Here is a 21,875-nt window from a genome sequence, read left to right as displayed (position 1 = left end):
ACCATTAAGCATGGGGCTATTTGGCAATAATGTGAAACTAGTGCTGAAAGCAGCTCATAAACCCCTTTCGTGATCAATGGCATTACTAGAAAATCTGAATTAAACAAGGGTACTCTACCACACCACTATACAGTTGAATGGGACAGAATTCTATAGAAGCATAAACTGGTATGTGCAATATTTTGTGTGATATTCATGTTGCGGGGTTAATGTTGTTTCCCTGGATCTTTCCACTTGAGCTGTGCTATTCTTTTTGAGTTTCAGTGTTTTCTGTATTTTCCCACATGCAGAGAGAAGGAGGTGTATGGGTGTGGCTATGGAGTCTGTCCCCAAGGGCCTCAAAAGTGAACTCTGACTTGGGGTGTCACCCCACCCTCTGTCTCTTTCTGGGACTGTTCAACAGGACAGCGTGTGTGTGCGTGTGTGTATGTGTGTGTGTGTGTGTGTGTGTGTGTGTGTGTGTGTGTGTGTGTGTGTGTGTGTGTGTGTGTGTGTGTGTGTGTGTGTGTGTGTGTGTGTGTGTGTGTGTGTGTGTGTGTTTGAGCCAGCAATAAATTCACTCAGTGAGACTCATTTCCGTCGTCATGTTGAGTAATTTCTTTATAAACAAAACACGACACAGAGTACATTAAGGCAGAGCAAAACACTCCTGTTACAGTCACTGTGACATCAGTCTGAATTAAAGGCAGCTTTGCAGTCTTTAGTAACAGAGATGGAAGTGATCGGATGAGCTGAGCCCAGTCTGTAATGGTCCATGCACTGATACGATGACACTGATTTGATCTCTGCAAAACTCTCCGTATCAGTTTAAATGGTCTGTCCCTTCCCGAGCCAAAGATTCACTCTCTGGCGCACTTATTCACACGAAGACATACTGTAATGTGCACCGTAATGTCAGTGGGATTTTTGAGGAGAAAATAAGCAACAAGCCAGACCATAGCAAGACAAGTTTCTTTGTTATTTATTTGATTCTTTCTTCCTTTTGCTTTCTGTCTTTCTTTGTTTCTTTCCCAACTCTGACTTTTTACATTTTGTATTAGAAGATGTGTGCACTGGTGCACTTTGTACCCTGCTCCTTTATGGTCACTCACGGTCAGTGACCAAAGAGAAACAGAGGAATGTGATGCCTTTGCAAACACATAAATGCCCCTGTCCCTAGTCAAAGTGTATTTGATGTAAAGCTTTAATGATACTTGATACTCCACTGAGTGCAAGTTGTCAACACCTGTTCACCATGTTATTGCCCGAGACGATGACCCTATAGCCTTAGATCTGTGATGCTACCTCATGGAAACTGTTGCAGTTGACTGGCGTCACAATCACTGGATGACTGATGGTGCTGGTTGATGGATCAGTAATATGAACTACATGATACCTGTTCCACTGGCATCGTGGCACAATACTAACTGCTCCCATTGCATGAAGCTCACCAGGTGAAACTCATCGCACGGTGTTTGAATGGCGGGGTCTTATTACAGTGTCTGAAGTCTCAGACCTTATCCAGGGGTCAGATCAATGGTGCAACTTGATGCATGATTTAGAATAGCCGTTTTCAATTAGTCCACAACCTGCATGTGGATCAGAATGGAAAGAAAAATCAATATTGTCACACCGTGACATTCCGCTGGTCCAAATCAGGCTTCTGTATGAGCCTTTATAAATCTCGCAGCGTTTCAATTCTAATATCCATTTAGAGCTGCACCTTTGCTGTCCAGGTCCATTGTCTTTTCATGAAAAATATGTGCTTCTTAGAATAAACAATAAACAAAATGGTGATGATGGATGGCACTCATCCAAGAGTCCTCTCTGTGCAACCCATGGTGTGAAATGGTTTTCAGCCCTGTTTAGGTTACTAAGATGTGCACAGACAAATTAGGCAAGGGAGTGCTATCAATTATGTCAAATAAATGGATAATTTAAAAAAAAATTCTCAACATTACCCCATGACGTGAATCATAAAATTTGATGAAAACACTGCACAGCGTCAGGTCATGAGGGAGGGAACCACAATTTAATGTCAGTGAAACACTAGTGCCATCTAGTGGTGAATACATGCACTTGAAGCTTTCACTATTCTAAAAATGAATTACTAATCACAAAATGCCACTTCATGCAGAAGTGCACAAATAAGAAATGGCTTGACATGCTTTAAAAAACAAATCAATATCACAAAGAGTTTGTGACAATGTGTGATGTCTGACACCTAACAAGCCCTGTTTGTTTCCTACAGTGTAACAGAGCTTACTCATAGCAGAACCTTAACTCACTCTGTCACTGGAAGGCAGCTGTCATGACAACTGAGCAGGAAGCTAACCTAGATAGCCAGTGGGCCCTCACAGGCCAGGGAGTAATGTGCTGCAGACACCAGTAAAGACTATTCATCCATCTTCTCCTGGCTTAGGTGGATTTCTCTGAATTACTAAATGTATCAATATGTTTGTTCTGTGCTTCCTTTTCCAATAAAATACATTATTTTATTAACAACATTTGAATTAGTTTCACCTTTTATTTGTTTCATCTGCTCATTTTGCTTTTATTTGTGTAAAACACATTCTGTGAGTGAAGTGTCCTATAAAGTCCCCTGTCGTGCACATTACACTAGAACACTAACCTTTACTCTCACACAATTCCAGCAAGTGCTACTGATAGCAGATAGTGTACATGTGTACAAACACTTACCTCAAGATCTGGCCATGATTTGTCAACAGTGAAGTGATGTTAGCCCCCTCTGCTCCATCTAGCTAATCATCTTTTCTCACCACCGTACATCTATTCTCTGTTGGGTTGCTGGAATAAAGGATTCCAACTAAGCTAGTTTATGTAGTCTTTGTAGAGCTTCATTGCATAGCTCCGTATCTTTTACAGTCTTCATCAATTCATTGGAGCAATTAGGCTACTATAACATGGAATTTGTGTTCAAGAATTCATGCTCCAGGTATCCTTCTAAAACACATTCTATCACTGTTTGGGATATTCTGAAACTGTGGACACAGACAGTACCTGGGCAGGAGATTCCCTTGTGAGAACAAATGTGGTATCTGAGGGAGGTGGAGGTAGCCAATGGTGTTTACTTGTTCCAATTGTTGGGCATCCAATACAACAGTTACTTTCATACATTCAGTACATGCAGTGCATACCTGCAGTCTTTATACACATGTTCTATATCATGACTGATCGTGTTCTTTTCTTCTTGAAAATAATGTGTTTGTTACAAAAACATCTCTTTAAAAAATTATTCATGTTCATCTCTAACTTACTGACACGTTTTTTTAAGATTGTAAGTAAACGTTTCATGCATTAGCAAAGTAAGCATTCTTTTCAAAAAAAGATTTTAAAAACTCATTCACTCAATTAAAAATACCAATTTCAGATTTCATTGCTGGTATTTTGCAATCAAGTCCTTCAGAACGTCCTCCTCATGCATTTGCAGGGCTTTGAACAGTATCTCTGCCTGCCTTTCGACAGTTATTCTGTTCAGGATCAGCCTCATTTGGGCCTCCTTAGTCCTCTCTGCTTCCGCTTCAGAGATCATTTCAGAGTGAAAACCCTCCTCCTTCAGATGGTCTAGAATGGACGAGGTGTTTTTCACTGACTTAATGAGAGCAGCCCGATTCTTCTCCAAAAATCTACGTTTGTCTAAATAGAAAGAGAAGATACAAAGTTAGTCTAACTAGTGTGGCATAAAATAGATAGAAGTATACTTAATATACAACATCAATCAATTTGGCTCAATTTGGCCAAAGACCTGAGATCTTCTGAGATCTTCTCTTCTTGAAATTATAAACATTTTTAATCTATTTGCTTTTACCTGACATTTTCAAAATGATGTAATATTGAACAGTGAATATAAGCACTATGATGGAATCCAATATGAAGCATATGTTTCTTTGCTTTTGTACAGTTCACATAAACTAACTATTAGTATGAATTTATATTTCCTTGCAGTATTATGCAGATTTACCAGCATCACATTTTACATTCTATGTTGCTGATGTTCCTCTACAGCACCTTGTAATAGTAATCTGTGACAACACTGGTTTCTGGGCATCAAGTAGGCTGCAGTTACCATGGGTAATTTCAAAAGGCATATACAGTATTTGTGTGACATGACCGGATTTCTGGTATTTAAGGCTATAAAGGATTAGTGGTATATTCGGCAGAGAGAGCATGATGTAAAGATTTGGTAGATGTTGACTCTGTAGGCAAAAGTGACCTACTGTACTGTAAATCTAAACAGACATTTGGTACAAAGCAAGAGTCCATATCAGAACAGGTGTGTCTACTGTTTTTTTTTCTCTCTTTTTTTTCTTAGACCGGTTCTGTGACTTTACATAGTTTTATTAATGGCATGGCATCACAATGTTGTGGTGTGCCAAAATATTAAGTACTTATCCCTATGCTAAGTCATACAATATTTTGTGGCATACCAGAAACTGCCATACAGTATATGCCTGTAATTACATGACATGCCATCTTCAGGTCATGATATGTGCCAGCCAAACACATGTTCAACCGGCTGTTCTAATGTCCATTTCTAAACATGCCACAATAGGCTATTTATTCTAAAATACTCATCAAACCATATCAAACCATTCCGCTATAATGGAATTTATACAGTAGCCTACATTGTGCTGTACAACATTATGTCACTTGATGTTGATGTGCTATTAAAAATAAGGCTATGCCATAAAACATAAAATGTACTTTGGCAATGACATAAAACAGGGCACTAAGTCCTTGCCCAACCCCTCTGTCACCACTGTTTGGACTTTACCTGTTATCCGGCTACCAAAGTCTGCTGAGGGATCTGTTGAAGGCCCACTTCCGGCTATGCAGATAATAAGAACAGGGTCAATGATGTCAATATTTTGTTATTTCCAGAAATTCTGTCATGTACTAGGCCTATTGTTCTAAACTTCAGAGGTAATATGAGAAACGTAGGCTATTCATGCAGGTTGCAATTCCAGAATTTGAAGTAGGCTAGGCCAATCTTAATCATTGTACCAATTGTATTATTGTATTGTTGGCTTCATTTAAGTAGGCCTGCGCCTGCTAGCTGTCTCATCAAATCACCTGTTCCGGCTAAGCTATCTCTATGAACACAAGCAGCTAAAACAATAAGGTATTTTATTTAACATTTCTTTCAGACACTTCCACTGCCATTGTTCATTAAGCACACTTAACCAATTAGCATGAAATACCTTTTATAAAATGTAAAATAAATAGTGACCTGATGAAGCCAACCATTTGGCAAGATCTGGGTATGTGTTCTTGATTCTGTCGTCATTTAGCGCGCGAAGAAATTTCGCACAAGTATCCTCTCCTTTGCCCAACAACATGTCAATAAGTTCACTATTGGCTTTATTTGGGTCTGAGATGCTTTTTAGTTTTCCATATTCAGCATCAGTTATAATTTCCTCTGATTGGACATGTTGTAAAACAAGGTCTTTATCGAGACACAGCCAGTCCACGAGTTTGAGTCTATTCTTTTTGATAAGATGCTTCTGAAAGGGATATAAAGACAGTCAGATCTTCGACCGGAGACAATTTTGACATAGCCTAAACGGTAGCCTACGTCTACAGCAATGATTTTAATAAAATGTCCGAACTTACCGACTGATCCATCTTGTTTTCGAGGTTGGCTTACTGTAAAGTAGTAGTAGTATTATGAGAAGTTATGACAGCTTCCTTGTTTGGCTTTTTAGTTTCGTTTTTAGGTGTACATTAGGGCGGAGTCAGTAGCAAATAGGCGGCGAACTACTTAGGCCCACCGATCTTTGAGTTCAGTTCATTATAACTGGGGCCAAAAGTAAAAGTGTCACATTTACAATTTTGTTCCCCGTAGGTATTGTGTGTCTGTGTGCATGCTGTAGTTCTTGTGCGTGCGTGTGTGTGTGTGTGTGTGTGCATGCTGTATAGTTACGTATTTTCCACGCTGTATAGTTCTTTATTGTGTGTTTGTGTGTAGGGCTATGCTCAGTATGCTGTACATCTTGTGTATTTGTTTGTTTGTGTGTGTGTGTGTGTGTGTGTGTGTGTGTGTGTGTGTGTGTGTGTGTGTGTGTGTGTGTGTGTGTGTGTGTGTGTGTGTGGGCATGCTGTACCTACAGTAGGCTGTACTAAATGGGCTCCCCCAGGTTATCTTCCTCTACCAATAGTGCTGAAATTCTGGTTTATACCCTGGTCAGTGGTCACCTGTCACCAAGACTATTGCAACTCTCTGTTTACCAGACAAATCCATCCATAAACTACAAATAGCTCAAAACATATTTACCAGAACTCTCTCCATCAGCCATATAACACCTAGCCTGTTGTAAATGACCCCACAACTTATTACTACAATGTTGAGTAATATCTGTGTAATTATTGTTTTGCAAGTGAATAAGCCTTTCTTTTATGGGCTAAAAGGGGAGGTAGCCTACCTTTGGTTGTCTTAAGTTTCGGTTTTGGTATGTTCTTTGGTAAGAAAGAAAAAGCATAGCTCTTCCAAAAAGAGAAGTTTTATTAGTGTAAGGACTCGTAGCTATGAGGCCAATCAGGCCATTAGCTCAAGGTACTCATAAGGTGTTGTTACAATATAGTTACAGTCTGGTTTACTGTACAAGAAAAGAAAATAAACAAAGAGAATTGCACCAGTAAAAGTGTACGCCACTCATCAATGCGGGGATCCTTACACCTGTCCTGCAGCAACTTCACTGGCTCCCTTTACATACTGTAAATACAGCATCATTTACAAGATCTTCCTCCTTACATTCAAAGCTATCAACAATCTTGCCCCTCAATATCTCACGGTGCTCCTCCATATCAAGACACCCACCTGCTCCCTCAGGTCTTCTTCCTCCATCCAGCTCATCCTCCCACCTGCTTGTCTGGTTACCATGGGGTATAGAGCTTCTCAGCCCCCACCTCTGGAACTCTCTGCCTCATTACATTCAATATTCAAGTACATTCAAGTCCATAACCACTTTCAAATCTCACCTAAAACTCGTCTTTTCAGACAGGACTATTCCCTTTAATTTCATCTGCTTCTACTGTAACAACCCCACCCTTCCTCTTTGTTCTATTTTATGACCTCCGCTAAGGAGGTTATGTTTTCATCAGGGTTTGTTTGTCTGTTTGTTTGTTTGTCTGTCTGTCTGTCTGTCTGTCTGTCTGTCTGTCTGTCTGAATGTATGTCTGTTTGTTCACCAGATAACTCAAAAGTTATAGATGGATTTCGATAAAAATGTTCAGGAAAGGTCTGAAATGACCCAAGGAAGAGACAATTACATTTTGATCCAGATCACCGTCTGGATCCAGAAAGTTTTCGCTTGGCAGAGGTCTGTGCACTGGGAATGCTTTTCTAATTATGTATATAAATTAGTATTTCTAATGTTATTTTATTGCCTGTTTCTTTTGAAACAGTTTTTTTGATTGAGGGTTTTATTGTTGATTTTGTAAGGTGACCTTGAATGTCGAGAAAGGTGCGCATAAATAAAATGCATTATTATTATCATTATTATTCCTTTTAGTCACTCACCAGGATGCAGTATAGGACCTACAGTAAGTCATCATACTGTATGTGACGTTTCAGGGTGTAATGGTCACCTGAAAGCTAACTTCTGATTGACTAGAACAATCTCTGTTTTAAAATGGCTTCTCTATTCACAGGCCTAAAACACGTAGTGCAATTCAAAATGTTCAATGTTAACATGCATCCTTATGGTTACTGATTGTTAGAAGTATAACTTGTTTTCCTCTGGATTATTCATTTATTTATTCATTTTTCCCTTCCACAATGTTGTGTCAACGATTCCCAGGACACTGAAAGAAAATGGGTAGACATGTTGCCCCAAGGATGACACGGAACCATTGATTTTTGTTTTGATCCGTCACAAACGCACATATGCACACACACACACACACACACACACACACACACACAAACATACACACATGCAGACAAGCAGGCACACACACACACACACACAGAGTCGCTGCTGCCCATTCAGGTGCCCTAAGCAGAACTGCTTTGTGGTGTCCCCCCTCCAGAAAACTAATTCACAAATTAATGAAATATATTTAATTTAGACATACTATAAGGCTCATTTAGTAGAGTGGACTATATAGGCCTATGCAACACTAAACCATAGAGAGGGCTGAAATATAAAGTGTATCATGATAATTTTACCAGCAGACAGCAGAAGAAAGAATGCTCTTTGAATCCACGATGTACAAACGTTTGTATCACAAGAATCACAAGGGTTTCTTAACCCATGACTCCCAGCAAGTCCTTTACATGCAGAATGTGGTAGCATTAGATAGGGTGAAACATATCAAGACAAAGCTCTGGGAGAAAAGAAAATGACTAGATTTATTTTTATTCAGATTTGCATTATTGATTTGCTGTTACAAAATTCATTTAATCTGTATTAAGTTAGCAGAAAAAGCTGCATGCTGAGTAGGTGAAGCAATTCACAGCAGAAACAGGAAGTGGAAGTGAAGACCAGTCACTCACAGCCACTAGTGAGAGCTACGGTATAGGACGGGACACAGTGGGTTGCACAACAACACATCCAAGAGAGCATACTGGAGGAACTGCAGCACAACTCTGAATGGTAAGCATAGCATGTAGAGCACAAGCAGAAGCCTTTAAAGGACATGACTGGGGTTTGCTTCTGAGGTGTTTTGGATACAGTTAGCAGATATTTTGTAGTGTCTGCATAGTCAGCAGCAGATGATCATTACAGGTTATGTACACTATAGGTGATGATGGGTAAACTACAGAATATAGCCAGACCAATGTAAAACTAATGAGAAGCTAGCATGCTATTTTCAAACCAGCTAAATCAGTCACATGGTTACAACTTTTCATGTTTATACACATGAGTAAGGAGCCCAGGAGGTGTCATTGCGAGATATTTTTGAGAGAATGTGTGCTCATTTTTGTAAATTGTGATCTCATTTTGGTAGATTGTGTGCACATTTTACTATATTGTGCGCACAATTTACCAATTCATGTTTTACTAAATTGTGCCCTCATTATACAAACATTGATAGCACAATTTAATAAAAATGAATGCACTATTTAGTATAACATACACACAATTTAGTGAAACATGTGCATGATTTAGTAAACTGTGCTCATAAGTTAGTAAAATGAGCAAACGTTTTCTGGATATATCTTGCAATGATCCCTCCAGGGTTCCGCACATGCATGTGGTCTTTCAAATGAACTCATTTGTTGCCCTCTGGCAGATTGTGACCAAGCACACAGAGCCACAATTCTATGTGGAAAGTAGTAATGAAACAGAATACACAAATTACCTTAAAAATGTACACAAAGTATCTTCCTTCCCAGCCAGTGACCACCAGTGACAGCTAAGAAAGTCTATACCCATACAAAAACGGCTCCATTTCTTTGTTTATCACAAATAGTAATAAATACTATAAATCCCCTGTATGTGTTGAAACAGCAACAAACATAATATAATACTTGCTACTTATACACTTGTTACTGGACAAGTAAGGATTGTTAGAGACTGTTAGCATATTGTGCTGTATAATAGTGACATTTGTGCTCATATTCCTTTCTGGTGTGGACTTTAATGTTGGCCATGTTGTTTTTTCTGTTGTTCACCACACATGTAGCTTGCTAGTTGAGCTTCATGAGAGGCCTCTCCTCCTTCATAAGCCACGAGCTCCTCTGCCTGTCAGCCCTCCTCTTGTCTTTGGGCTTCCTCAGGCGGCGCGGGGACGGAGTGGACCTGGACTCGCTGTCCTCCTGGGCGCTGGACGTGTCGGCGCCGCCGTCCTGCTCCTCGGGGATGTCGGGGACGGCCCCGCCGGCGCCGTCCAGGAGGCTCCGCAGCGAGGGGTCCTCCGGGGTGCAGGTGGCGGTGGTGGCGCTCTCGCTGCTGCTCAGCTCGACGTCGTCGTTGACGCTGCACAGCCGCTGGGTCCTGCCGCCGCCGCCGCCGCCGCCGCCGCTGCTGGAGGCCGCGCTCCGGACGAACGTCCTCTCCCGCTCCATCTTCCTGCTGCCGCCCCCGCCGGCTGCCACGTGCTCGTTCATGTCCACCCCGGAGTCCAGGCTGGTGTTCTTCTTCTCGGAGGCCTTGTGCAGGCACTTGTGCAGGTCTAACACCGAGTGGCGGATCTGGCCGACCGGCTTGCCCTCTAGAGACACGAACCAAGCCCTGGGATGGGGCGAGGGCTTGCTTTTGGAGAGCTCCTGCAGGTTCTGTTCTGACGAGCCTTGGTGGTCGCTGCACAGAGGGCCCATGACCGCGGCCTCGTTCAGCGTCCCCGGCACCGAGACCGACTCCAGCAGCGTGTTAAAATGCCCCCAGGCTCTTGCGCTGGAGCGGGACCCCTTTGATCCTTCCGACGCCTGCTGCTCCTCACTCCTCTGCCTGTGGGCTTCTGACAGCGGGGGGGCTCGGGGGTGGGTCTGAGTCAAGTTGTCTTTGCTAAGCGCCTCCGCCTGCCTTTCATAGCCCGCTCCCGGCCTGGGGAGAGTGGCTGACATGGAGCTTGACGGCTGCTCGGCAGAGAGGAGGAGCTCTGCCGCTTGGAGTAAGGCCACGGGCTGGTTGTAGACGTGCACCACCCTCTCAGAAAGGAACACCTTCTCACTCAGCGCCACAGGGACTCTCGTTTGATCAGATCCTCCTTCAGGCCTCGCAGCCTGGCAGGCATTGATGTAATGTGGGGCAAAGGAGGCAGGGAAGGCTTGCTGCGCCACGTTACCTACGTTATCATAGAGATGATGGGCCCCTGGTAGTTTTCGACTGTCCACATAGTGATTGTGTTTCCTACCATTAGAATGAGTTGAAAAATTGAAGTTAGAGATGTCAGCTTTCTGAGTAGTATCTTCATTGCCTTCTGGGTCTTTATAAGTAAACTGCTGTTGATACATGCTGTTAGTAGACGTGGTCTGGTCTCTTTTAAAAAGATCCATGTGGATATCTGTGGTTCTCTTTGGTGGTCTTACACAGGAAGAGCATCTGCAAAGAAAAACACTTGTTAGTTGGTTATATGAGAATAATTAGGGATGGACAAAAATACATCAAACTATATTTTGAAATTAAATCAAACACCCTAATTTGAAGTGTATCAAAGATTTACACTAGACCCTTTGGACCCAAGTTCATATGGACAGTTGGTTAGGTTATTTTTGATTATATGAGACCAGAGTCCACCACAAAACAGTGGTCTGGGTTACGGTTCACTAGAACTCTGATGTAGCTTGCTTTGGTACTATGAACACTACACTAGCCGGGAAATAAATGGGTATTTTTGTGGCGGCGTCAATCAAAATAGGTAAGTTAAAGCTTGTGTTTCTAACACAAATGGATACAAATGTTGCACAAACTAAAATGTTATGTGAACAGAGACCACCTGGGGGAGTAATCACACTCGGGTGTGAAGGCAACCCAAGTGGACAGTGTTTTAAAACAGTTTTCCTTTTCCAAATGTATGCTCTCACACACACTACTATACTCTCTTACATACACACATGTAAATTGAGTATACTAGTATTTGTGTGTGAGCATAGTGATGTATACAGTATGTGATATTATGATTGTGTGTATGTGAATCAACAATTTTCAACCATTGCACATGAAACAAATGGCACAAGTAGCATAAATGATTATGTATGTCCAGGCAAACCACTTTGTGTGAATTTTGCAGAGATAGCACCGTTGCTGCACAACACATACACACACAAACATGAACACAGTATACAAAAATGATAGTAGATACTTACCTACAGTTACACAGCAGCACCGTCAATATTCCCGATACAATTAGGATAGTCCCAGCCAGAACAGCCATGAGCAGATACGCATGTTGATGGAAGTCTGTGTGACTGGCACGGCCCATAAAACCTAAATCAGCAAAGACAGAGCTGCTTAATGCTGCTGTGCTGGGCGAGAGTGCAAAAATTACTCATAGCATTAAGTTAAGTGTCCATACCACTGGACGAAGGAAATGGTGCAGCGATCCAAAAGCCCAGGTGGGGTGCTGTAAACGACCACACTAGTGCACCATCCTGCCGGATGACAAGGCCCAGACCTTGGTTCACCCAGGCACCTGAAGGACAAGACAATATTTACCCGCTTGGATGGTGTTTACTCCAGTATTTGTAGTGCACTGCGCTGTGTCTTATCAGTGCAGTTTTACAATTAACGCTTTAATGGTTGCTTGCATGTTATTTATGGGTTGCCTCTGTATCCTGACCACTACAACGAGAGTAACTATATTTTGAGGACATTTTATATAAATCAGGCACTTAAAAGAATTAAAAAATCCTATTCATACCAGCCTTGCTGTCAAAGGCCCAGGCGGGAACAGTATCGGAGACGCTCAGGCCACTGTTGTCTGGCAGAAGAAGGCTTATCTGAATGGGGCCAGCAACCTGGACCTCTCTGTTTTTACAGCTGAGCTCTACGTTAACAGCAGCTGCTGGTTTCAGCTCAATACTCCTATACCCTGAGAGGGACACAAACAAACCATGTAGGTACAGATAATATGGTCATTTAAATGTGTGAGCACAGACCACAGACCACAGACTGCAATATATGTATGCATGTAAACATACACCTATGCACACATATGTACTATATGCATGGGCACACATGCACATGCACACACACACACACACACACACACACACACACACCTGACTTGCTGATTAGGACTCCCATGGTATTATAAAAGATGCTTTTCTCAGCAGTCGCTTGTGGCACTGTCAGGTAGGCTGAAATAGTAGAAATGTTACATTCTGGCACCGTAAGCAGGTTCCTCTGGAACTGCACATTTGGCAAGGACTCTAAAATAAATAAAAAAAAGAAATAAAAAAAACAGGTCACAACCTGAAATGCTTTAAAACATTTGTCAAGAGACCAGTCAATAAAGTATAATTAAAAGTAAACATCAATACAATTAGTGGTCTATCCTTCGTTACACATTCTACAACACAACGGCAACAATTGGTGTTTTCTTGAATATAGCTGAGTGTCACTTGCATATCATTACAAAAGAAATAGGCCATCTGATTTAAGCAACAGTTATTTAGTAACCCTTGTCACGTGACATGCAAACCTGATATTTTTCCTGTTATCAAAACAGAGTCTTCAAACAGCCAGATATTCCCTTGGGTTTGAGAGACCAGCGATAGAGTCACGGATGAGAATACTGAAAAAAAGATGACAGAGAGACAGAAAAGCAAAGACTTCAAAGGGACTGCCTGTTCAATCATGAACTAACACTCAGTAGAGAAAAAATCTAGCTAGGTAGTCCTATCATCATGCACACTGCATACAGGTTTGTCACAGCACTGGCAGCTGTTGCAGTTGCATGTTATCAAAGCTAGATGGAGACCTCACATAAAAAATTCAGATGCTGCACCTTGCATGCGTGATGGGTGGTGAGATTTTATTTGCTCTGTTGGTCTAAAAACTACTCATCCTAAGGACCAACACATGCATTACTGAGGCTGGGAGAGAGAGAGAGAGAGAGAGAGAGAGAGAGAGAGAGAGAGAGAGAGAGAGAGTGTGTGTGTGTGTAGTGTAAGCATATATTAACAATATCACTGTAGAATATGTAGCAGTGTGTGAATCACACCGTGAACAAAGCAAGCCAGAAATCCCACAGCAGTCTATTAACAACAAATAAAAAAACAGGTACCTTCATTAAAAATCAAAATTTATATTTTCTCCGATATTTGCGATGCAGAAATAACAAGGTGGGAGTTGAGTGCCATGTCTCTCCACAGGGATATCTAAACACGTCAAGATGAATCTGTTGCAGGTCCAAGTGCTGGTGAAGTGCTCCTGTTTCCCATCATGAGCTTCACCATCACCCCCAGGACCCGCTCACACATTTACTGGACATCTGGCACAAATTCCTCACAACACAAATCCTTGCCAAACTCCCTCCTTCACGTCTCAAAAATGTCTTTAATAATAATAATAAAAAAATATGTGAAAACAGTGTATTTGTGTCACAATATGGCTCCTTCCTTATAGCTACATAGAAAAACTATATGTTTCATATACCTTGCAAAGACAATGGGAAATATACCATTTTAGTACAGCAAGTACACAAGCTCTTTACCACATCATACTGTACGCAACTAGTGCCACTCTGCTGTTTTCATAGATGTGTTCCGTTTGGGTCTTACTTGGCATTCTGGAGGCCTTCCATGGGAGTGGTGTGAGAACATAGCCGCTCAGGCTGCCCACTATAGTGACGGACTGCTGTGGCGAGTAGGGCACTCGAAGCACTGCGGAGCCATCTTCACTAGTGAGGGTGGAACTGGAGAGAGCATGGTTGACAAAGACCTCCACAGACGCCCCTTTGAGACCCTGCCGACTGGCTGCGTCTCTCACGTGAACCTTCAGAGTGAAGACAGTCGCTGGGGGGGACAAGTGACAGGAAAGAATTGGGTCAGTGGGATGGCTGGGAAAGAATGTGTGTGTGTGTGTGTGTGTGTGTGTGTGTGTGTGTGTGTGTGTGTGTGTGTATGTGTGTGTGTGTGTGTGTGTGAGTCAGTGTGAGAGAGAGAGAGAGAGAGAGAGTGGGAGGGAAGGGGCAGACACACCCAGAGACATTTGAGAATGGTGTGCAAGGAAATATGTCACCGTTGATTAGATTAGAGGCAGATGCAGCTATGTTTTTTTTTTTTAAGCATTTCACTTAAAAAACACAAAAAGCTTTTTAACAGTTACTCCCTTTTGATCAGTGATTTTTCTGTTGCATAATTTACACAGATTAATGAATGGAAATTGCCTTTATTAAAGCTTAGGTGTGCCTGTGTCTTAGGTGTGCCTGTGTCTCTCTAGTATTCTTACTGGAACAAGAGGATTACACAGATAAAATAACAGATAAACTGTGTCAGATAAAAAGATTATTTGTCAGTGTATGACAGCAGTCTTCTGTTTTACCCACAACAACCAAACCTTAGAGGCGGCAGAACTTATTTCGTTCAAAATTGAGTAAGAACGGCATAATGTCAAGTCTACTGACAGAATAAGAACTCTGTCTACTGACAGAATAAGAACTACTTTGCCTCGTATTCCATTACCATCTTGATGAACTCTGTTCTACACGGTCCATTAACCAACCCTTCTGTGGACTCAAGCAATGCATGAGAAGCAGATTGAGGCTTCCTGATTCATGAACTGAACTATTCTATTAAGCAAGATGGCACACTGAATTCTCAAATTTGTATCCAACAAAAGGGGGCTCTATCCTTCAATACGGCACTATGCAGCTGTATCTATTCTTAATCCAACTGACAAAGGCACAGTTACGAGACAACTCACAAGGGCCTTTTGGTTTAGTCTTCCTGACAGAGCGAGTGAGCGAGCGAGCAATACATATGCTTGTGGGCAGGACAGCCAAGGCAGGCGTGGGCGACTGTCCTCTCATGAGGTGAAGAGATGGGTACAGACGTCCCAAACAGACCCGTCGAGCTGCAGCGCTGCGGGCGTCTCCGGCTACCCCAGAAACAAACCCCTTCTCCACTCGAGAGTATAGTGGTGTTTACGTTACGTAACATGACAGGGTATTGTCAACGGACTGGAAACGTAGTCGAAGACGACTTTTTCCAACATAACACACAACAAGTGAAGATAAGTCTGAGCATAAGGTATGTTTTTAAAACATATAGTCACAGCCATCACGTACAGACAAACAAGACTCTCAGCTATGACAGTCCAGGATGCTGACTTGGCACCTACTGTATGCATCAGGAGCCTGAGACACTGGGGACATACTGACACGAATGAAGGGGATTTCAGCAATGCTACCAGTATCTAGATCTATGACATCTATGATTACAATCCACAATCTAAAATCGCAATCATATAATTACATTGGTTAAACTAGAAAAGCACTCCGAGAGCGCAGACCTCCGCCAAGCGAAAACATAACCGCCTCCTGGATCCAGACGGTGATCCGGATAACTCCCAAAATGTTATAATTTCTTCCTTGAGTCATTTCAGACCTTTCATCGAAATCCATCCACAACTTTTTGAGTTATCTTGCTAACAAACAGACAGACAGACAGACAAACAAACAGATAAACAAAGAAACAAACCCTGATGAAAACAAAACCTCCTTGGCGGAGGTAATAAGTACTGTAGGCCTACTCGTCATTGTTTTCCAAATGGTACAGTGGAACAGTAGAATCTGAAAAACAATGCATCAGTTCACACATAAAGGTGGTGTAGAATGCATCTCTCACTATAAATTGGCACATTTAAGAAAGTGTTCCTTTTATGGTTAATCTGATTATAAACAGTCTGATGCTGCAGTCCCTCACTTTAAAGAAACAAAAGAAGTGCATAGATTCAGCCATCAGCCTTAAATAGCAACAGCACGTGTTCTATATAGAAGTGGGCCAGGCCATTCTGAGTCTGAGTGTACACTACAGTACAGTATAGTGGTCATCAGGGCCTGCCATCTTTTACCACAGCCTGGTAAAACACACACCAAGCTCAAAGCAAGAGTGAGAATCATCAATAGGTCGAGAGAGCTTTCTGGGTGTTACGGCTACACCCGTGGTTGTTCAGTCTGTGGATGAAATGGGACTTTCCCATCACTCTCCTCCAATTTAGATAGCAGCGGAGGTCATGTTACAGTGCGCATCGATCCCAAAAGAGGCACTTGCATTGCAGACCTGTAAGCTTGGCCCTGCCCAACAACCCATCAGCGCACACACGCGCACACACGCGGACACACACACACACACACACACACACACACACACACACAAACACACACTTCCCCTCCCCCCATGCTATTTCTTGGCAAACCACTCCTGGCCAAAGGCCAGACGGATGAGTTTCTGCCCCAGGCACTGTTCAGATGTATCCTCCATACAACACTAGGCTGAAGCCTTCCAAGAATCAGCGCCTCGAGTGTTTCTGAAACTTCAAGGAGAGTGATGGTGTTTTTGATGTAACAATGCTATCTCATCATATTTTCAAGTGCCCTCAATAAATATTTCATAACACACACTATATATCCCTTATGTTTAAGTATCAAAGAAATAACCAAGGGAGGAACATATGCCATTTTCAGTCTGACGGTGTCATTTTTAGAATCAGGAAACTTCAGACAGCGTGTCCTTCAGTGAAGTTTGATGGACATCTTGATAAGCTCCCTCTGATAACTGACTGAGGCGCCTGATTCTCTTCAGGACTCTCCCGATCACACAGCAGTAGCTTAATGGACCAGCAGCCAGTATGAAGGATGGACTGATAAATCTGCACCGGGGGTGAAATATACCAGATTACTATAATCCTCTCGTATGACCTGCCACAGAGATACCCACACTGACATACTTTCGCTTTTATCACAGACTATCAAACCTTCATGTTCGACATGAGTGCTTGCATCGAACTGACTTAACCATTTAGGGACATATTAATCATAACTGTCTGATACTAACACAAATATGCTGAGGTTAAGTTTGCAGGTTTTGATGACATGAAATATTAACACACTAAGCTATATGATCTTGTTGCACGTCCAAAGCTCACTAAGTAGAATTAGCAATCAATGTTCTCCAGGGGTTAAGCGTATGCATCCATTGTGCTCAGTCAGCTAGACTGAATTATGCTGATAAAGCTTAATGTCAACAAGAGTTAAGGGAAAAGAGCTGAACAGTATGTGCTTCAGTGACTTATTGCCATTAATGTTCCATCGGAAAACAATCCACAGAAGCACTGTTTTAAGGCCTAAACCCATAAAGCATTCATGTCATTTTGTTGATGTTGTTTGATGTTGCCTCGAACTCCACGCAATAATTTTAAAAACAATGGTTACTGATCTCCTTTCCTCTACAAGCCAAGTAGAAATGAGTTCAGAGCACTGTCACAAGGAATCCTCATTACATTGCTATAACCTCTTTTGTGACTAATACCCAGTGTTGGGGAGGTTACTTTAGAAATGTAATGTGTTACAGTTACAAGTTACCCTGTTTAAAACGTAATAGTAGTGTAACTATTTGAATTACTTTTTCTGAGTAACGTAACTAATTACTTTTGATTACTTTTTGATTACTTTTCCGATTTTTTAATGATATATATAGTCCCCAAATCCATGCGAAGATTTCGGCCTTGGTCTACAGGCTGCTGAGCAGTTCTGTACAAGCGCACAAGGCAGCAAGGGCATTCAATGTCATGAATTAGCATCACATTTTTTGTGAGGATAATATGATGATAATCATAACACGTTAACAGGCAGGCTTGAAGGCCTACGCCGATGGCGCTGTAGACGTGATAGAGCCTATCAGAAGGTCCCGTATCAAACTATGGCTGTGGAGGGAAACAGTTCTTTTTACATACAATATTCTTTGCAAGGTTTTGCTGACAATATTGAGATGTAATTCAAATTGTAATTTTGAAAAATTTCAAAAGTACCTGTAATTGAATTACAATTTTTTCTACAGTAACTGTAATATATTACTGTTACATTTATTTTGTAAGTAAATTACGTAACTCAATTACATGTAATGCGTTACTCCCCAACACTGCTAATACCGACTAACACAATTGAGAGATCGACTTACAAAATGTAGTTATCTACGTACAGTACATTCATCATACAGAAAGAAGGTTAATTGGCATGGTTATGGTATTAGCTGACACCTCTATCCAAAGTCTTTAAATGGTAGATATTATTCCGATGTGGCTGACTGTACATAGACATACAGTAAGGGCTTTTGCGGACGGCTATAGTGGGTAGTGAGTGGGAGAAAGAGCTCATTATGTAAGAAGGATGAGAGCAAGAGGGAACGAAACCTTACAGGCCCCAGCTATGCGCATTCTGCTGATTGCCTCAGCCCCACACAGACACATTATAGAGGAGGGATTTACCATCTCACGCAGTCTTTCAGGAGCGCAGGGTAAATCCTAACGCTCAGAAACACAACTCAAATTGGACTCGGAAACTTCCAGGTCATCGCTGTGGATTTAGGCCAGGCCAGGCATGGTCAGGGTGAGATCAGTATCTGGGGCATGTTTGATCATAGAAAAAAATAGAGGAGAGATCACACAGATGGAGGATATACTTGTAGCCTCCACGGGGAAAAGAATTTGCTGTAAAGTGTGTTGTATGCAACTTTTAGATACGTTGGATTACTGTAACATTGACTATGAAAATCCTCCAGCAATTTTAAAGATGCACAGTTGGAGAATGACCCTGTTCTGAACTGCAGGCAAACTGCTACTGTCATTATAAAGAAACAATATGATTATAAATGATTGACCAGAATAATAAAACATTAGAGGGTATAACAGAGGTCTCTTCACACAGTAAATGGTCTGCTTTCACAAATCCCAAAGGAAATATTCACACCCAGTGGCGTAGTCTGTGATACGCAGAACTATGCATACCCACTTAAAAAGCATCACCATGTCAGTATACCCCTCTTAAAATAGACAAGGATAGTATTAACATTTGGAGTTGATCACAGTTACCCACTACAACCTAGACTACGTCACAGTACCCACTACAGCAAACTAGACTACACCACTGTTCACACCCACATTGGGGTCACAGTGAAGATAGCAAAGAATAAATGCCCTCACTTCATGAAAAAGTATCACAGCATGTCCTCACACAAAACAACACTTTTAATGCCCTCATCATGATCAAGAGCGTGCGGGAAGCAAGTCAATCAATGTGAGTAATAATATGTAGTCAGCAGCCCTCGCCAAGATGCATGCTGAACATCAGGACACGTGGGTGTAAACAAAAAGCCATTAGCTCATCCTGGAGCACGCCGTGCATTTAGAGATCCTGCGCCTACAAGAACATTATGCATATCTATTTACACACTGTACCTGAGTCAGTGGAGACTATTGATTAGTTCATCAGCTGACTACCATGTAATGGAGTCAAATTCAGGGTACTTAGTCACCCAGCTATCCCTCCTAATTGATTAATATTACTGTGTGTGTGTGTGTGTGTGTGTGTGTGTGTGTGTGTGTGTGTGTGTGTGTGTGAGTCAGTGTGAGAGAGAGAGTGTAGGCTGCATATCGTGTTAGCAGCTCCATAATGGAGCTCTTCGCTGTGCTCATGCAGTAGTCTAACCGTGCTGCTGCGAGCAGGAATCTGAATGTCTAAAGGACTCCGAGATAAGAGGGGAGACATCAGAGCTGTAAGTACAGTGTGTGTGCGCGTGGCGCGGTGCGGCGCGTGTGCAGGAGCTGACTGCTCAGCCACGAGGGATGCTGCTCGCTGATGAGGCGGGGAGGAATGTCTTGTGCGGAAGAGCCGAGCTGTGTTCATGCGCCTGGTGGAAAACAACAGATGGGCCGGGAGGCAGGAGGGAGTTCTGTTCTGGTGGCTGAGCACACCATATTCTTTGGATCGCAGCAAAGCACAGAGGGCTTACTTTGTGAAAGCAGGGCACTTACACTATAGCGGGCAGAGATGGCTTGACTATGTGCAGCACTGCCTATAGGCTAATCCAAACAAAGCATGGTGTTCAGTGTATCTTACATGTATTATCAACCACTATTGCCAATGTAATAACCCATGCAGAAGCAAATCTCTCAGGAATACAGTATGTAACATACTGTACGTTCTGTGAATCAGTCTTTGATGTCTAGACTAAAGCCAATCAATGACGATATCTATCATACACAATCCATCAGAAAAAAACCCCCAAATTTCAGATGACAACAACATACTGATATTGAGAAAACAATGACCACTGTCATTGTTACTCAAATTGTAGCCTACAGTAATACTGACTGGAAATGTAGGGTAGCCTACATCAGACAACAGGCCAACAGTGACCTTTGGTATGAACCTTGCCGCTCATCAAAGCACTCCACTGTTGCTCAGTGCAATTCAGTGGGTGGGGATCCCAGAATCAATTTACATTCGCATCTATCACAGACTGTTATGATAGAAGGCTATGCAAGGACATATTCTTGAAGAGAATCAAGAGCAAGGAAATATCGCCAGCATTTAGCTTAATTGGAGTAAATATATAATGATCGACCCATGACACTACAATAAAAAAAAGAAAGAAAGACAAATGCTTTGTCTACAAGCTAGGCTACTACAATACTCTTCAAATCAATTACAGCGACAGTTCTGAGAGGATCTGAGAAATATGACCAAAACAATAGGCTAGTCTACTTGATGCGTTCCCAGAATTCACTTGTTACTGAAGTGTCCTCTACCTGATTCAGTGACGTCGGTCTTCAGGAACTGATGATGGATTAGCTCGGGCAGTTGCTGAGCATCTTCCACAAAGTTGTCGACATCTCGGTTAGTTACGACCAGTGCGCTGTCGAGCCCTCTCAACCCATCTTCACTCAGAATCAGCAGCGTGATCAACAGAAAGTAAGGAAACTCAGACATTGTGAGGAGGAATATATGTATAGAGACATAACTGCAAAGAGGATCCGGTGGATGAGAGAGGAGGAGCGCGCACACCGCACATAGACAGTAAAGAGCGCGCACCACAATGGGGCTAGTCCCTTGTGGATGCGCTAGCCTACTATTACGGCATCACAGATTGCCACACGATGATAGCAATCGCCCAAAGCCGAACTGTAATGGCATGCGTGAAATCTAACATAGCCTACACTAACACATTGCTGCCATCTGCTGGAACAAAGCTGATCTAATTAGGAATTATCCTACTGTATCAGGGCTGTCTGTCTCTGTTCCCTTAAATTAGGCTACCAGAGTAGGTTTCAGATGGTGCAGTTGGTTATGAGAAACGGTATCAATTCAATTAAATATCTGCCGTTTTGTAATGATAGGCCTACTGAGATATTCACAGCCAATCTAACAGTCTATTGTCATTTAATGTATTTTATTTGTCCACTAGATGGCAGCAGCATATCATATAA

The 21,875-nt window shown here is 42.1% G+C and overlaps 2 protein-coding genes across 2 annotated transcripts; both read right to left on the bottom strand.

The window, feature by feature from the left end:
• Nucleotides 1–3,048: 3,048 nt before the first annotated feature.
• si:dkey-10c21.1 (uncharacterized) lies at nt 3,049–5,723 on the bottom strand. The gene is made up of 4 exons (XM_062534169.1): nt 5,614–5,723; nt 5,231–5,504; nt 4,775–4,828; nt 3,049–3,636 (listed from the first exon to the last, which is right to left on the bottom strand). The coding sequence occupies exons 1-4, from the start codon at nt 5,623–5,625 to the stop codon at nt 3,374–3,376; spliced, it is 603 nt and encodes a 200-aa protein (XP_062390153.1). The 5' UTR covers nt 5,626–5,723; the 3' UTR covers nt 3,049–3,373.
• A 3,478-nt stretch (nt 5,724–9,201) lies between these two features.
• LOC134078315 (protein FAM171B-like) lies at nt 9,202–21,459 on the bottom strand. The gene is made up of 8 exons (XM_062534149.1): nt 21,198–21,459; nt 14,171–14,404; nt 13,090–13,182; nt 12,668–12,817; nt 12,307–12,477; nt 11,962–12,078; nt 11,753–11,873; nt 9,202–10,988 (listed from the first exon to the last, which is right to left on the bottom strand). Exons 1-8 carry the CDS (start codon nt 21,376–21,378, stop codon nt 9,635–9,637), a joined length of 2,421 nt encoding a protein of 806 aa, XP_062390133.1. The 5' UTR covers nt 21,379–21,459; the 3' UTR covers nt 9,202–9,634.
• Between the last annotated feature and the right edge of the window lie 416 nt (nt 21,460–21,875).

This window comes from Sardina pilchardus, chromosome 4, assembly GCF_963854185.1.
Source record: "Sardina pilchardus chromosome 4, fSarPil1.1, whole genome shotgun sequence".
In the NCBI taxonomy this organism is placed as follows: domain Eukaryota; kingdom Metazoa; phylum Chordata; class Actinopteri; order Clupeiformes; family Clupeidae; genus Sardina; species Sardina pilchardus.
This window is presented reverse-complemented; position numbering and strand designations above follow the sequence as displayed.

Bases quoted from the DNA above. Each gene is read 5' to 3' on its own strand.
- si:dkey-10c21.1 (XM_062534169.1), bottom strand. The intron at 4,829-5,230 runs GTCACTATTTAT...TTATCTGCATAG, and splicing joins CAAATGGTTGGCTTCATCAG to CCGGAAGTGGGCCTTCAACA. The intron at 3,637-4,774 runs GTAAAGTCCAAA...CTTTCTATTTAG, and splicing joins CTTTGGTAGCCGGATAACAG to ACAAACGTAGATTTTTGGAG.
- LOC134078315 (XM_062534149.1), bottom strand. From the start codon at position 21,378: ATGTCTGAGTTTCCTTACTTTCTGTTGATCACGCTGCTGATTCTGAGT. The intron at 12,079-12,306 runs GTATGAATAGGA...CTTGTCCTTCAG, and splicing joins GGCCTTTGACAGCAAGGCTG to GTGCCTGGGTGAACCAAGGT. The intron at 10,989-11,752 runs GTAAGTATCTAC...TTTTCTTTGCAG, and splicing joins GTGCTGCTGTGTAACTGTAG to ATGCTCTTCCTGTGTAAGAC.